Source organism: Talpa europaea (assembly GCF_964194135.1).
Source record: "Talpa europaea genome assembly, chromosome: 1".
NCBI classification, from domain to species: domain Eukaryota; kingdom Metazoa; phylum Chordata; class Mammalia; order Eulipotyphla; family Talpidae; genus Talpa; species Talpa europaea.
The window spans coordinates 111441569-111456990 of record NC_140073.1 but is presented as its reverse complement, the minus strand read 5'-3'; the positions used below and the strand labels follow the sequence as shown (position 1 = coordinate 111456990).

The window sequence follows — 15422 nt, the reverse complement described above, 5'->3', positions numbered from 1 at the left end:
TTTCTCTTACTATGTCAACTTGAATTTTCCTTCATGATGATTAGGAGGCAGGGTATGTTAATGTAAAATACCCCAAAATTTTATTCAGATTTTATGAGGATTTCATAATTGTCTGCTAAATGTAGATTGTGTGATTTGTTGAAAATCAAAAGTCCCTTTATGTATTGATTTTTATATGTTCTTTAGATGAGCTAAAATTTTAAAGGCTTTTTATCTTTTTTTAAAACCTTTGATAATTCAGCTTGAAAGTTACTTTAGAATCCTTATTTTTTTTCTTCTGTGAAGAATAGAAAATCGAAATGAAACCTACGCCAAAACCAGACCATTGCATCTAAATCAATAAAACTGGATGACTGTTAAGAAAAACAAAGCTATGCTTCTTTAATATCTGTGTATCTGTCTGTGCTAAATCTGCTGTACAGATAGTGCCCAATGTTGTAAATATACTATTTATGTACCTGACATCTTAACTGACAGTAAACTAAGTTTAAGTTGAGCCTAACTACCTATCGGATAAAAAAAACTCTATGCTTACAGTTATATTAAATGCAATTTGATTTCTCTGGTTTTTCTTTTCAAAGAAAGGGACGAAGGCTCCGCAAGCTGCAGGAAAAATTCACACAGATTTTGAAAAAGGATTCATTATGGCTGAAGTAATGAAATATGAAGATTTTAAAGAGGAAGGTTCTGAAAATGCAGTCAAAGTAAGGAATTATTTTCTAGTTTCATTTTTTATGATTTTTAGTAATACAAAAACAATCATGAGAAAAATGGTTGATAACCAACTGCCTTTTTAATCATGTGGTCTAAAATAAAACAATAAAATTATCAGGATTTAGTGTTATTTTCAACTGATTGAAGAGCTGGCGATGTTTATATGCTTTTAAACATTTTTTTAAAATGTGTGACTTGACAGTAATTTTGTGGTATTTTTCTAAAACTGAAAAATAAAAACTAGTTTTAAGAAATAATTTCAATGAATTTGTTCACTGAAGACCAATGAAAAGGTATACTTATTGCATTTGAATATTTGAAATAGAAGTAACATGTATATGCTTATAATTCATTCAAGGAAAGGGATAGAAATTTAGTTAAGTAAAACCTGCTCTTGCTAAACTTTATGGTTTTTGTTGTTTTTTTTTTTTTTTTTTTAATCTTTGGGAATTTGATTTGCTTTCTCAACACTAGAGGGCAGGTCCAAAGTTGTGCTTTATTCTAACTAATAAGTATCATTTGATTTACAGCCACTAATAGTGAAGCAATATGAGCAATAAATGTTTTTTTAAATGTAAATTCTATTGTAAAATATAAATTCACGCTAATTTCATTTGCCTTATTAGGTTTTAGCAAAAATCTAGTAAGTATATCATCTCTAATTGATTGCTATGCCAAGTGATTAAACTGACATTATAAAAAGGCTCCTTTATCTTCTATTTAATTTAATATCTGAAGACAACCATAGAAAATATTAAAGAATTTAAAGTGGTCTCTTGTGTTTATTATTTCATAATTTGAAAGCAATGCAAGGAAGTTTAGTTTATTCTCATTGGTATCATTGGAAAGATCACACTGAACAGCAGGACTTTAATAGAACCCCAAGGAGACAAGGGAAAAAAATCTTAGCATAATTGGTTCATTGTGGAATGAAAGCCTTTTTTTTTTTTTAAAGAGTGAAAAAAGTTAGTTTGCAACTAAGCAACATCATTAACTTCTGGGTGGTGTCATCTGTATCAATAGATAACCATGCAAATATTGAAACTGAACTTTCCTGGAATATTAATTAGACTTGAAAAATCTCAGATTATTTTTCAACATGCCAACATGGTTAGAAGCAGGGTCCATTATGTAAAATATTGGCAAATATATTTTTTTCATAGAGTTGGGTTAATTAAAATAAGAATATTTTTCTATGACTAGATTCAGAAATCATATTTTTTATACTCTCATGCGATAAGCTTGTTTTACCAATCCCTAAACTTGTGTCTGTTTTAATAAACTTGAAAGATATGTAAATTATGATTATGACCACTTCCTTTAACAGTACAGAAAAACTTTATAAAATGCAAGAAAACAGTATTTCCTGCTTATAGAAATGCTTAACGCTACCTGGGAGATTTTATACTATAAATTGGAAAAGATTGATTTCTGACTTTTCAGTCTAGAATACCATTAAGTAAGTGGCTTTCAATCTCCAAAACTAACATTTCAAAATTTGAACTCCAAGTAATATAAAACACTTATAAACTGCTTTATGTTATCTTATTCAACAAATATTTAATTGCATATTATCAAGTAGATTTTAGGCTTGAGCGCAAGACAGTATATGTGTATGTATGTATATGTATTTCTAACACCAGTGCAGCATAACTAATTTAATGCCAGTGCTGTGAACTATATACTGAATAGCTCTGTGTGGGCTTTGTAGTCTACAGGGATATCACATTATTAGCAATCATATCTGCTTAGGCAAAGCTGGCTTCTACAGATGGCTGCTTTCAAGTGCAAATGAACTGGTTAGACGTGTCTTGTTTAATACATACTCAAGATTCACAAATGGGTATTGATTTTTTTTTTTCAACCAGTGTTTCTGATAGCAGTGGAAATGGATTAAATGGTCTCTAGAGAATTTAAAGGAACACTGTCACCTTTAATTAATAGTAAACTTGAGTGGTAATGAAGTATATAAACTTACATTAATATGTCATGTCAGTGTGTTTTTGATTTAAGTTGTCCTTACAGTTTTATAACAGTGAGCTTTAGATTCTTGAAATAATTAACAAATGGCCTATAACACTTAATGTCTTTACAAAAATTATGTATATGTTTGTATCTTTTAGAATATTAACGTATCTTGGCTTTTTAAAAATTAGCTTCATTTTAATAGTGCATATTACTATTGGGTGATTATTTATACATAGTCTAGATAATTGAAAATCGGCTCATTATGGCTCTGCAATCTGGTTTGTTGATTTTAACCTCAGATGTATGATCTGTTAGTGTTGTTTCTGATTAGTATATTTGAATTTGACTTTGAACATTCTTATCAATATCTTCAAAGGAAAGTACTTAATCTTGTTGGACAAAGGTTTTATGTTCTCAAAAAATTCTAACAGAAGGAAAATACTTTTGAGATTTGATTCTCAAGTCCTTGTTGAGTGGTCGATAGCAGGGTCACATTCTACTGTGTCAGTTGTGTGCCATGTTAAGCATAGATGCTGAAGAGCCTGATGTGCTTAGGGTGTTATGTGTATGCTGTGTGTTGGAGTGAACCTGGGTCTCTGAAATCACTGCATGTTTGCATTAGAATTACCTGCGGATTGCACATCTCTATTTGCATTCCAGCAGGTGGAATCAGTGGCTTTGCTGACTAATTTGCCTTCTTTGGAGTTCCAACTTATTAGAGTCCTCTTATAACTAGGGCCATTAGTAAACTTCTTCATGATGAATTCTAGCATACACCATTACCTATGGTCATTGTCAAAGCTAACTAAAACACTAGATGAAAATAATTTAAAATATGTACATTACCACTGATAACCACTATCATCCAAGAATTTCATTAGTAACTGACACTATTTATTTTTAAAGATTTATTTTATTTATTTATGCATACAAGAGCTGGGGTGTATGTAGGTCAGAGGTGGGGGTGGGGGTTGAGAGGATTCACCAGAGACAAATTGGTGAGCAGAACAGGAAGATTGACTGAAATACACTACTGAAGGGAGCACCAGGAAAGACAGGAGAGGTGTCTGCTGTGCCATGTGGGTTAGCTTCTCGGCTAGGGATCAAGCTTGTGCTGCAGTGGCTGGTGATAGCTTGATTGTGCTGAGAGTTAATCCCTTGCGCCACCAGGGAGGCCCTAAAACTGCTTTAAACTAGGTATATAGTCTTTTTTCCCTCCCTGGTTTGATCTGCTTTATTACAGTGATTTGATGGATGTTTGTAGACACTTCAGAATTATACCAAAAGCAGCATGTAATGAAACTTAATGATATTGGTATAATCACATTTATATACCAACAACTTAATGGAGAATACATGATGAGTAGATATGCAGAGAAAATGTAGTTTTGTCCAAATCAGAAATACTTTGCTTCTCTCCAAGTCTACTTTCGAGCTTGTATTCTGTCCTATAGTTTGCCTTTTAATATGACCAAGAAGTATAATATCTTTTATATCTACTCCTACCATTTATCTTATGTATTTTCTTTTAAAATAGTAACCCATTTCCTCTATGTTTCCTATTTGCAGGCTGCTGGAAAATACAGACAACAAGGCAGAAATTATATTGTTGAAGATGGAGATATTATCTTCTTCAAATTTAATACACCTCAGCAACCGAAAAAGAAATAAATTTTAGTTATTGTTCAGATAAAAATATAACTTTCAAAAGGCATATGATTTTTTTTAATTAAAATTTCTGAAAACTGAAGGGACAAATAAAGTTGGGGGGGGTGGGAATCTTCTACAAACAGAATTATTTTTATTTGTTTTAAAATTAAAATATTGTGTATCTCCTATGAAATGTAAGTTCGCTAAATGTGAACAGCTTTGCTTTTCACGTGATTAAGACCCTACTCCAAATTGTAGAAGCTTTTCAGGAACCATATTACTCTCATGATACTTCATTAATCTCCATCATGTATGCCAAGCTTGACACATTTGACAGTGAGGACAATGTGGCTTGCTCCTTTTTGAATCTACAGATAATGCATGTTTTACAGTACTCCAGATGTCTACACTCAATAAAACATTTGACAAAACCAGCCTTGGTGTGTTTGGGGATGTCTGTATTGACTGCATGTGGTGTGCTGAATGCGATACGGCACCTGGTGGTTGCTGATTACAGAATTTTAAGGCATGTGTATGACACAGTAACTGGCAGTGTGGGGCAGCTGCAATTGTATCTTAAAAGTGAGTATTTCATAGGAATCAGGAGAATAGTATGCCAGGGATTTGTCTCCAGAAAGTTAATTAATTTGTAGATGGACATTTATTGAGAGATGGTAGCAGTGATGTTACAAAGGCTTTAACATAGGTGACTGTAACCAAAAAGAAAATAATGCTAGGAGGGAAATTGCTTCAGAATTTAAGTAATTTTTCTTGTTGTTCTGACCATGTTGAAAGAGGGTCCGTGCTTAATCTCTCCTTTGAATTTATTGAAGTTATGACATTTTTACGAAAACATATCTGATAGGTGATATCTTTGTTTCAATTCAGTAGTAAGTGTAAAAAGTTATCACTGATTTTAAAATCACTAATAAGATTCAATCTTGAAAGTTTTAAAACTTTTTAATACTTGCTATTAAATAGTTTAGACCAATTCATATTTTAATATGTATTAATTAGCACTTTCTAAAATTGTAGCAGGAAATTCTGAAAGAAAATTATGACAAATTAGAGACCATTTTCCATTTAATCTTCTCTTATGATGATAGTCTCAGCGTTCTCTCGTCCTTGAGCCCTCCTATCATCTCCCATGTTACACTCCTGCAAGACACCACTTGTCCCCACCCACAGCCCTATTGTGCTCTTCTGTGATCATACAACCATTTCATTAGAATGCAGATTCACACCTAGGCCAACCTTTGCCTCTATTATAATACTTTGTCACTTTAAAGATGAGGAAGTATTAAAACACACACAGAAATTTAACTTTGACAGTTAATACAACATAAACGACAAGAAGAGATAATTTTAAAGGAGATTTGGCAATGCAGTCATCCCTCATATCCCTAGGGTGGGTGGGGGGACTGGTTTCAGGTTTCCCTATGGATACCAGAATCCGCGGATGCTCAAGTCGCTTACATAAAATGGCAGCATATTTGCAGATACATAGGGCCAGCTGTAATAGGAAAGAAAGTTTATGGAGGATTTGGTTGAGTAACAAATATAATTTAGAAGCTTCCTTAGTGAGTGTGCTCTTTTTGATAATCAAATAGTAACTTTATTTTGCTAACATGAAATTAGTAAACTGCGTAAGAATAAAACTAAGCAAAAAAAAAAACTTTAAAGAACTAAACATGTGAAACTCAGGTGCAGGTGCCATTGACCAAGTTTACTGTGAAATTCTTGTTATATTTTTAGCTTGGAGAAATGTCTAGCCTAGTGAAGTGTTAGGGATTTCAGCAATGATAGAAGAAGTCAAATCTCTTGCTTTTGAGTCTTCTTCAAAGTAAACTTGTTAAAAGAAGTTTGAAATCTCATTTAAAAACCTTTAAGATTATGTAATTTTGCTTTAAAATGAGGTACAGGGCCTCCATGGTGGCACAAGGGGTTAAGATGCAACCTATGAAGCTGTCTGCAGCTTTTGCAGCACGAGTTTGATCCCCAGCCCAGGAGCAACCCACATGGTGCAGCAGACCTCTCCTGACTTGCCCACTGCTCTCCTCAACAGTGTATTTCAGTCAGTCTGCCTGTTCTGTTCCCTACTCTGGTGAATCCTCTCACCCACCTCCCCCACACCTCTGGCCTGTATCCCAGCTCTTGTATGCATGAATAATTAAATCTTTAAAAAAATAAATAAGGGCCTCCCCCTGGCGCAGGCAGTTGAGCACAGTTGCTGTGAAGCTGTCCGCAGCGTCTGCAGTGCAGGTTATACCCGAGGAGATATCCACATGGTGCGGCAGACCTCTCCTGCCTTGCCCGCTGCTCCCCTCGGCAGTGTATTTCAGTTAGTCTGCCTGTTCTCTTCACTGCTCTGTCTCTGGTGAATCCTCTCATCCTCCTGTACCTCTGGCCTGTACCCCGGTTCTTGTATACATGAATAAATAAATCTTTGAATAAATAAATAAAATGAGATACACATTGCAGAACAAAACTGTCAATAAGAAAAAGGGTTTTTTTTAACTTTGCATGAATAAATTCTTTATATAACTGGGATATAGGCCAGTGGTGCATGGGACAAGAGGATTTACCGGAGACAGGGTGGGAAACAGAACAGGCAGAAATACACTGCTGTGGGGAGTATCGTGCTCAAACCCCGCGCCACCAGGGAGGCCCTGTAACTTTATTTGCTAATCGGTGATTAGTTTTCATCCACATTGACTGTCTGTAGATTTTTGAAAGTTGTGACAGGCACATAGGTAAGAATGTATACAGCTTGTTTGGCGAATCTTCTTCATCCTCATTACGTTTCCTGGACAGCCGTACACGGATACGATAGGGGACATTCCTTATTCCCTTGGCCCAGACCCTTTGTTGAGCCTGGTGTCATCGCTCACATTCAGAGTGCCATTTCCTTCATTGCAAATTTCCACGTCTTTTAGTGCTCTAGGGGCACGCTTCTTGAAGCCAGTTCCATGGATGCGCTTGTGAATGTTGAGTGTCTTCTCCGGTAACTACCTCGTTGATGGCAGAACGGCCCTTCTTCTCGCCACCCTTCTTAGCGGGAGCCATCCTGCCGGGTCAGAATGCTGAAAGGAAGGCCAAAGTAGTTTTGAAGTAACTGCATTCATTAGGAGCACCAATTCAATGCTAGAATTGTTTAATTTGGTTAGATGTTATACAATATTCTATATACCTGTGCAAAATTATATTATCTACAAATTTGAGAATTCCAAGAGCTTTTACATGTAGATAACTGTGTGTGTGTGTGTGTGTACATACACTTACTGCCTATATCTTCATGTTTTTCCTACATAATATTGGTAATAATTACTGTACTGTTTAGGTTTTTAAATAATATTTTCACCTATTTACATCCATCTGAACAAATTTGTAGATAAGAGATTTGACTTGAAAAAATACAGCTTGAGAAAAGTTTGTGGTAACATTTAGTTTAATCATTTTTATCTTCATAACTTGCATTTTGGGCATGTCTCAGATCAGAACTAGAACCTTCCTAAAAAAAAAAAACAAAAAAAAAAAAACCAAATACTTTTCATCATTAACATAGTTGTGAGTGAGTCTTTATTCACTTACTTGCCAGCTCCACTTGGAGATTGTGGCTTCATACGCATGATCAATCAATTTTCCTGTGTTAAAATACAGAGGGATATTCTAGTTATCTCTGTGTAGTACAGTCTGAAAGCCTTACAACTCCGTCCTTCTCAAGGAGTCAGGAAACTGTAAGAGGATTTTGTAATCCCTTCTTTTCCAGCCTCTTACAGTTTCCTGATTAGTCTATTTAAATACACTTAATGTTTTGTTGTTTTGTTTTGTTTTGTTTTGTTTTTCCCAGAAACAGTTGGCTGTTTCTAGTGGCAAACTGCTTTAGCTGGGAAAATGAGTCTTATTTTATGGTGATAGAATAAGAATTAGGTTTGACTTTTGAGTGACTTTGTTATTACCCTCTGATTTGGGGACCCACATAAAAACTGACAAGTTTCATTTATTTTTTACTTCCTATCAACAATTTTTTTCCTGTTAATTTTTTTTTTTTTTTGAGGAAACAGTTTACAACACTGAATATGATTTAAACATATAGGTTCACACCTCTTCAAATGTTATGTTCCAACACCCCACCTACCACAAAAGAGCCATTAATCCTCCATCATGGACTGCTGGACCCCCTCCCACTATGTTCTTCCCCCATCCTTCCCTTTAATTCTGCAGTCAGATTTATAGAGTTGTTTTGGTTTAGTTTGTCTATTCCTTTGGTTTTTATTTTTCTTTATTTCCCACATGAGTGAAATCATATAGTGATTGTTTTCTCCTCCTGACTTACTTCACTCAGCTAAATCCCCTCAAGTTTCAGCCATGTTGTCTCAAATGGCAAGACTTCTTTTGCATATAGAAATGCAGTGGACTATTGTGTATTGATTTTATAGTGGGCCATTCTGCTATACTGGTTTATTATTTCTAATAGGTTTTTAGGGGAGTCTTCAGGATTTTCTAGATATATTATGTCATCTTCAAGTAGTGATAGTTTAGTTTTTTCTTTCCCAAATGTGGATTCATTTTATATCTTTCCCTGCCTAATTGCTCCAGTTATAACTTCCAGTACAGTATGATGTTTTCTATGGGTTTGACATATAGGGCCTTTATTATGTTGAGGTGTGTTCCTTCTGCCCCATTGTACTTAAGAGTTTTTATCATAAATGAAAGCTGAATCTTGTCAAATGCCTTCTCTGTATCTATTGACATGATCTTATGACTTTTTTCCCCTTTATTGATTGAACAAATTCCATTGATCTGACCAATTTGCCTATGGTGAACCATTCTTGCATCCCTGGAGTAATTCCTACTTGGTCATGATGTATGATCCTTTTATGCATTGTTAAATTTGGTTTGCTAATATTTTGTTGAGGATTTTTGCCTTGATGTTCATCAGGGATAGTGGCCTGTAGTTTTCTTGTCTCTCTGCTTTTGGTATCAAGTAATGTTGGCCTTATAAAATGTAGTGAAAGCATTCCTGCTTAACTTTTTGAAAGAGTTTGAGGGGGACAGATATTAGTTCATCTTTGAAGATTTGGTAGAATTCACAGGTGAAACTGTTTGGTACTAGACTTTTGTTTTGGGGGAGACTTTGCAGTTTTAAGTTCCTTGTTTGTAGCTGGTGTGTTCAGGTTTTCTATTCTAGATTATATTTTGGAAGTTTGTATACTTCTAGGAATTTATACATTTCTTTCAAATTTTCCAATTTGTTGGTGTAAAAATATTTAGAGTAGTGTCATGATCATCTGTATTTCTAAGATGCTGTTGTCACTTCTCTTTTGTAGAAACAAAAAAATAAATAGAAATTTATTGGATTTTCTCCCTTTTTTCTTAGTGAGTTTAGCTAGAAGTTTGTCTATTTTTTTCAAAGGAACAGCTTTTGGGACCCTCCCTGCGGCTGGGAAATGAACCGGCGCTGCAGAGGCTACGGGCAGCCCCGCAGCCCAGTGCTCAACCGCTGCGCCACCAGGGGAGGCCCGTTTCATTGATTTTTTTAATTGCCTTTTTTATTTATCTTTACTAATTCCTCTCTGTTCTGTTTTATGAACATAGCTTTATAGAGTTGAAAGAGCTGGCTTCAGATACCACTTCTACCACCAAGATGTCACCTTATGCAAGCTGCTCTTTCTGGCTGAGATTCTTCATATGTATAGTGAAGATTACACCCACATGTGACCTTTTGTAAAAGGACAAAAGAGATTTCAAGATATATAATAGCTACATAATAAATATAAGTTGCTGGGTAGTTCCCTTTAACATCACCTAAAATTAAACATTATTAGTAGGTCCAATCTGTATGTACTCCACACAAGCTATCTATGGAGCATATTTTTCTGTGGTCTTATAAATACCTGACCTGCAGAAGAAATAATATTTTCATGTTGCTAAAGAATATTCTAAAGGAAGAAATTGTTGGGTTGGTGATAAATGTTGACATCCCAAATCTTTGTGTAAATCATTGGCTTTTTGGACAGACATTATTATTTCAGAGTATCTTGCTTAATTTACCTGTTCTACAAATCAAAAGCTATTGAAGAGCAGAAAGATTAAGTGACACTAACCAGTACAAGTCATAGAATAACAAACTGTGGCAAAGATTAATTTGTAAATGAGTTATTTGAAAATTGAAATTTTCTCACTGAAAATTGTTATTACATTTCCAGAGGAACCAAAAAATTTTATTTAATGCAATGTAACTGAAATACTGTGTGAGGTCTTGGACATCCATGAAAAAAGAGGAAAAAGAAAGGTTTCGTGAGTCCAAACATTTCAATTTAGCGATTAAGGCCATTGGTGATCTGCCACAGTCTATGTCTATCATTATTTTATGTATCTCCAGCTTTCTCTCATTAGTCCATTTCTTTTGTTTTCATTATTCCTTTTCTTGTGAAGACACAAAGAAATTAAATTGCTTAACCAAAATTTCACAGCTCGTTATTTTCTCTGTCAAATAACTGATTGTTTATGATTTCAAAACCAGTACATTATATGATTATTTACAGTGAGTAACCCATATTGACTAAGAAATAGAAACAAGTGTGGGAGAGCAGAATGTACTCCTGTGAACCTGAATCATATAGACATGAAAGTTTTTGGTAATCCATGATTTTCCCATTAATCTTGCCTGCGAGATGAGCAGTTTCTAAAAATAAGTAAATGATTAGGGATGAATAGAGATGAGAAAATATTCACTTGGCTCTAGTGATGCCCCTGTTCACTTTTCTCTTTCTTATTACCATAAGAGTCATAAAGGAGTCTTTTATCCTAAAGAAGTGAGGAATGTGAAATTTAAAAAAAAATGCAAAAAACAGCCTAAAATGTATCCTACTCAATGAAAATGTGGCCCTTCCACCTTCTAAGGTGTAAGGAATGCTCTATATTTTTATCTGGGGAACAGTTACTCTGATGTATACATATGTAAATTTTATCAACCTGTACACAAGATTTGTGTACTTTTCTGTATATGCTAAACCTCAGTTAAAAATGTAACCCTCTGGGCCTCTCCGGTATCGCACTAGGTTGAGTGCAGCGCTGTGAAGCTGTCCGCAGCCTCTGCTGTGCAGGTTCAATTCCCGGCCCACCGGGGAGAAACCCACATGGTGCGGCAGACCTCTCCTGTCTCGCCTGCTGCTCCCCTCAGCAGTGTTTTCCGTCATTCTGCTTGTTCTACTCTCCACTCTGTCTCTGGTGAACCCTCTCACCCTCCTGCACCTCTTGTATAAATAAATAAATCTTTAAAAAAAAAGTGTATCCCTCAAATAGTTGGTGCAGCCGTTTTGTATGCAAAGCATTACTAGCAATATTGAGTCTTCATAAAATGTTTATGTACTTTAAAGTTTTAAAGATTTGGTTAAAGATTACATCCATAGAGAAACTACATGCAAAAATTTGTTAGTGCTTTAGATGGCCACGTTTCACAATTGAACAGGATGTTTTATCTTAGAAACTATGATAAAAGACTTGTTCCCATAAAGGAGGAGGTAAATTATTTTCTGTGATCCAAAGAATTGAAATCCATATCAGCTGTAATAAGATTCAATTGAAATAGCAAAAACAATTGGAAACAATTTAAATATCCATCAATATAGGAAAATGGTGAAATGAATTATAATACATCCATCCAAAAGAATACCTTCAGCCATTAAAAAGAATAAAGTACATTTATATGAACTAGCATAGAAAGATTTCTTATTCATATTGCTTTGTGAAAAATAGAAGTTGCAGAACAATATGTGAGTATATCCCTCATTTAACTGTTTGATGCGTATCCTGTTTGTGTATCCTGTTTGATAGGTACCATATTTGCATATAGGTAGACATCTTTTTTTTTAAAGATTTATTTATGCATACAAGAAGTGGGATACAGGCCAGAGGTGTGGGGGTGGTAAGAGGATTCACCAGAGACAGAGTGGGGAACAGAACAGGCAGATCCACTGAAATACACTGTTGAGGGGAGCAGCGGGTAAAACAGGAGAGGTCTGCTGCGCCATGTGTGTTGCTCCCTGGCTGGCCGGGAATTGAACTCGTGCTGTAATGGCTGGTGATAGCTTGATAGTGCTCGTTGTCTTTAGCCCCTGCACCTCTGGGGAGACCCCATAGGTAGACAGCTGCATAGATTTATATATAAATGGGATTATAAGTAACTTATGTAATTTTTTTAACTGAATTATAGATTTGAAGGCAATGTAAAAATGCATCTAGAATTTCATCTTATCTTGAACTTTCATGTATTCCTTAAGCCAAGATTTGAGTGAAAAGGCTATGACTATCAAAACAAGCAGAAAAGAATACAATGGAGCAAAGACATTTGCTCCAATAAAATGGTGCTGGAGCAACTGGACAGTCACATGCGAAAATATGAATCTTACATCTTCCACAAAAAAAAAAAAAGTAACCAAAAAATTTGTCACAGATGTAAATGTAAAACACAAAAGTATAAAAATTCCTAAAAGATAATGTAGGCAAAACTCTAGATGACCTTGGTTTGGCAATGACTGTTTAGATACCTCACTGGAGATACCACACAGTCCATAAAAGAAAAAATTGATAATGTGGACTATGTTAATGTATTAAATGTATTAAAAACTTCTGTGTTGCAAAAGGCATCTCACTCAAAAGAATGAGAATACCAACCACAGAATGGGAGAAGCAATGTGCAAAAGATATATCTGATAAAGAACTGTTTCCAGAATATTCACAGAACTCTTAAAACACAATATAAAGTCCAATTTAAAGATGTTTAAAATACAGGTTCAAGATACCCTTAGGTAGATACCAAATTGACCACTAGCGACATGTGTCTGAAGCTCAGAAGAAAATTTGAAGCAGCGGATACATAAATTTAGAATGAAGACCTGGAATAGATCACCTAGACTAGAGCGTATTAAAGGTGAAGAGGAGAAGACCCAAGAAAGAGTCTGATACAAGGCCATCAAAACAGACTGAAAGAAGCACCTGTTGAGGTGGGAACAAAAGGAGTGTTTGGTGTCAAAGCAAACAATAGAAATACTGCTAAGAGTTGAAAAAAGAATGAAGGTCAAGATTTGCTGATTGGGGCCTCCCCTGGTGGGGCAGGTGGTTGGGCGCCATTCTGTGAAGCTGTCCGCACCCTCTGCAGCGCCCATTCAATCCCGGCTGGCCGGCGAGGGCCCCCCATGGCATGGCAGACCACTCCTGTCGTGCCCGCTGCTCCCCTCAGCAGTGTATTTCGGTCAGTCTGCCTGTTCTGTTCCCTGCTCTGTCTCTGATGAATCCTCTCACTCTCCCATGATCTGTCCTGTACCCCAGTTCTTCTATGTATGGATAAATTAATGAATCTTTAAAAAAAAAAAAAAGATTTGCTGGTTGACATGATCTGTTTCATTTCAAAGCAAGTATGGATTACTTAACTCTTGAGAAAGTTTGCCATAAAGGGGACAAAGGAAATGGGGTAGATGCTAGAGGCATACTTTTAGGTAAGAGGGGTTGCTTGGTTTTGATTTTTTTTAGCAATGGAAATGCTAGAGCATGTCTAGGTGTTGGTAGGAATGCTCCTGAAGAGGAGCGTTTGAGGCAAGAAGAAAGAAGGGGACGGAAGGGTAGTTCCTAAGAAGGCAGATGTGAGGGGTGTGATGTGGAAGCAGGTCTTTGCTAGATGTCAGGGTACTTGTTCCATTGGACTAGAACAGAGGATAGGGGAGATGTGGGTAGGTGTTGCTTGTTTTAACAGTGAAATTTGGTCAAAACCAACAGCAGAGGAGTGTAGAAAGGCGTTTTTCTAGGGGAAATTGGCTTTATTCAACTTACCCTTTACTTATCTTTTTTTTTTAAAAAAAAAAAAAGTTTCCTCAGTCTAGCACCGAATCCTGGAAGCTTTCATGCATTAACCCTTTAGTTATAGGATTATGGGGGAAAAAGAGCACTTGGGGCTCAAGTCAACTCTCAGTTACTTCAGAAGCATTGCGAGATGTTGTCAACATGCACAGGGCAACAGCACTGCCCAAGAGAGTCAGCCCTGGGGAGCACCTTCTCACCCCTCCTGTTTCTTCTCTTTATCTTGTTCTAGCAAATAGGAAATGCCAAGGCTTAAGGTAATCTCTCATGAGGCTCAGCCTTTCTCTTCTGTTTTTGTGATGAAATTCCTCAGTTTTTGATCCTCTGAGGTTTACCAAATGTGGGCAGTTTCTGTTTTAGGGCATCTACCCTTCTTCAAAAAAGCTTCTGTCCCAGTAGAGTATAGCAGTGGTGGCTGCTGCTATCAACAGTATAAGTTCTGTTGAGGGGTGGGTAGGGGAGAGGGGGTTTATGTATGCAGCTCATAGCCTTTAATTTTACTCTTGAAATCCCTTGAAAGTGCAGAGATTACATCTTGAACTCTTGAGGCTCTTTCTGAGTGTATTAACTAACCCTGTTTACTACTATCTCTCCACCCTTCCCTGATGACTGTCCCCTTTCGAATTCAGTGCTCTAACAAAGTCTATGTTTGCTGCTCTTCTGATGACAGTGTGAGGGTAAGCTTCTTTGCTATGGTCAAATTTTGTGTGTGATTTTAGTCATTTGCCTCAGTGTATTTATCATTTTGGGGTGATTTCCAGGAACCTTGAGGCAGCGTTCCTCTTTTACTTACAACTAGATTTAATGAAGAACTTTATTAGACTTGGCCAAGTTTTTTATTTCCCACTTAAGAGCCTTTCCTGTGGCTTACATCCTGCAAAGTGACACATGGTGTCTTATTTAACAGACATCTTTATCCAATTTAAACAATATAATAAGTGAAAGATGTATTTCCTTTTTAATACATTTTTTGAATGGTAATGGCCAGCTCAGGCATTGGGACCAGTGTCCCACTTTTCACTAGCTAATGCGTTCCAAAGCTAGATTGCTCACCCATAACCATTTCACATCCCCAATGTACCCCGTTTGCTTGCTAATAAAAGCTAAAATTTGTTCCGTACAGAGTGAGTGTGCACAGCTCCAAGAAATGAATTGTTATTAATATAAATTCATGATGTAAGTTCTCTTCTTTGCCACAGACAAAAATAGGCAGGTGGCCCAGCTCTGGCCTG

At 36.1% G+C, this 15422-nt stretch overlaps 1 protein-coding gene and 1 pseudogene across 3 annotated transcripts in view; one reads left to right on the top strand and one right to left on the bottom strand.

Moving 5' to 3' along the window:
- OLA1 (Obg like ATPase 1) overlaps nucleotides 1-4353 on the top strand; it is a gene marked incomplete at both ends in the record, with an annotated part of 141520 nt that extends 137167 nt beyond the window's left edge. For both annotated transcript variants that reach the window (XM_084254839.1, XM_084254838.1), the window contains 2 exons: nucleotides 582-704; nucleotides 4252-4353. In XM_084254839.1, coding sequence (XP_084110965.1) covers nucleotides 582-704; nucleotides 4252-4353 — 225 coding nt within the window. The remainder of the gene's footprint in view (nucleotides 1-581; nucleotides 705-4251) is intronic.
- A 2674-nt stretch (nucleotides 4354-7027) lies between these two features.
- Nucleotides 7028-7401, bottom strand: LOC311177702 (large ribosomal subunit protein eL31-like; annotated as a pseudogene). Its single transcript has one exon. The product of its transcript is annotated as a large ribosomal subunit protein eL31-like (transcript).
- Nucleotides 7402-15422: the final 8021 nt, after the last annotated feature.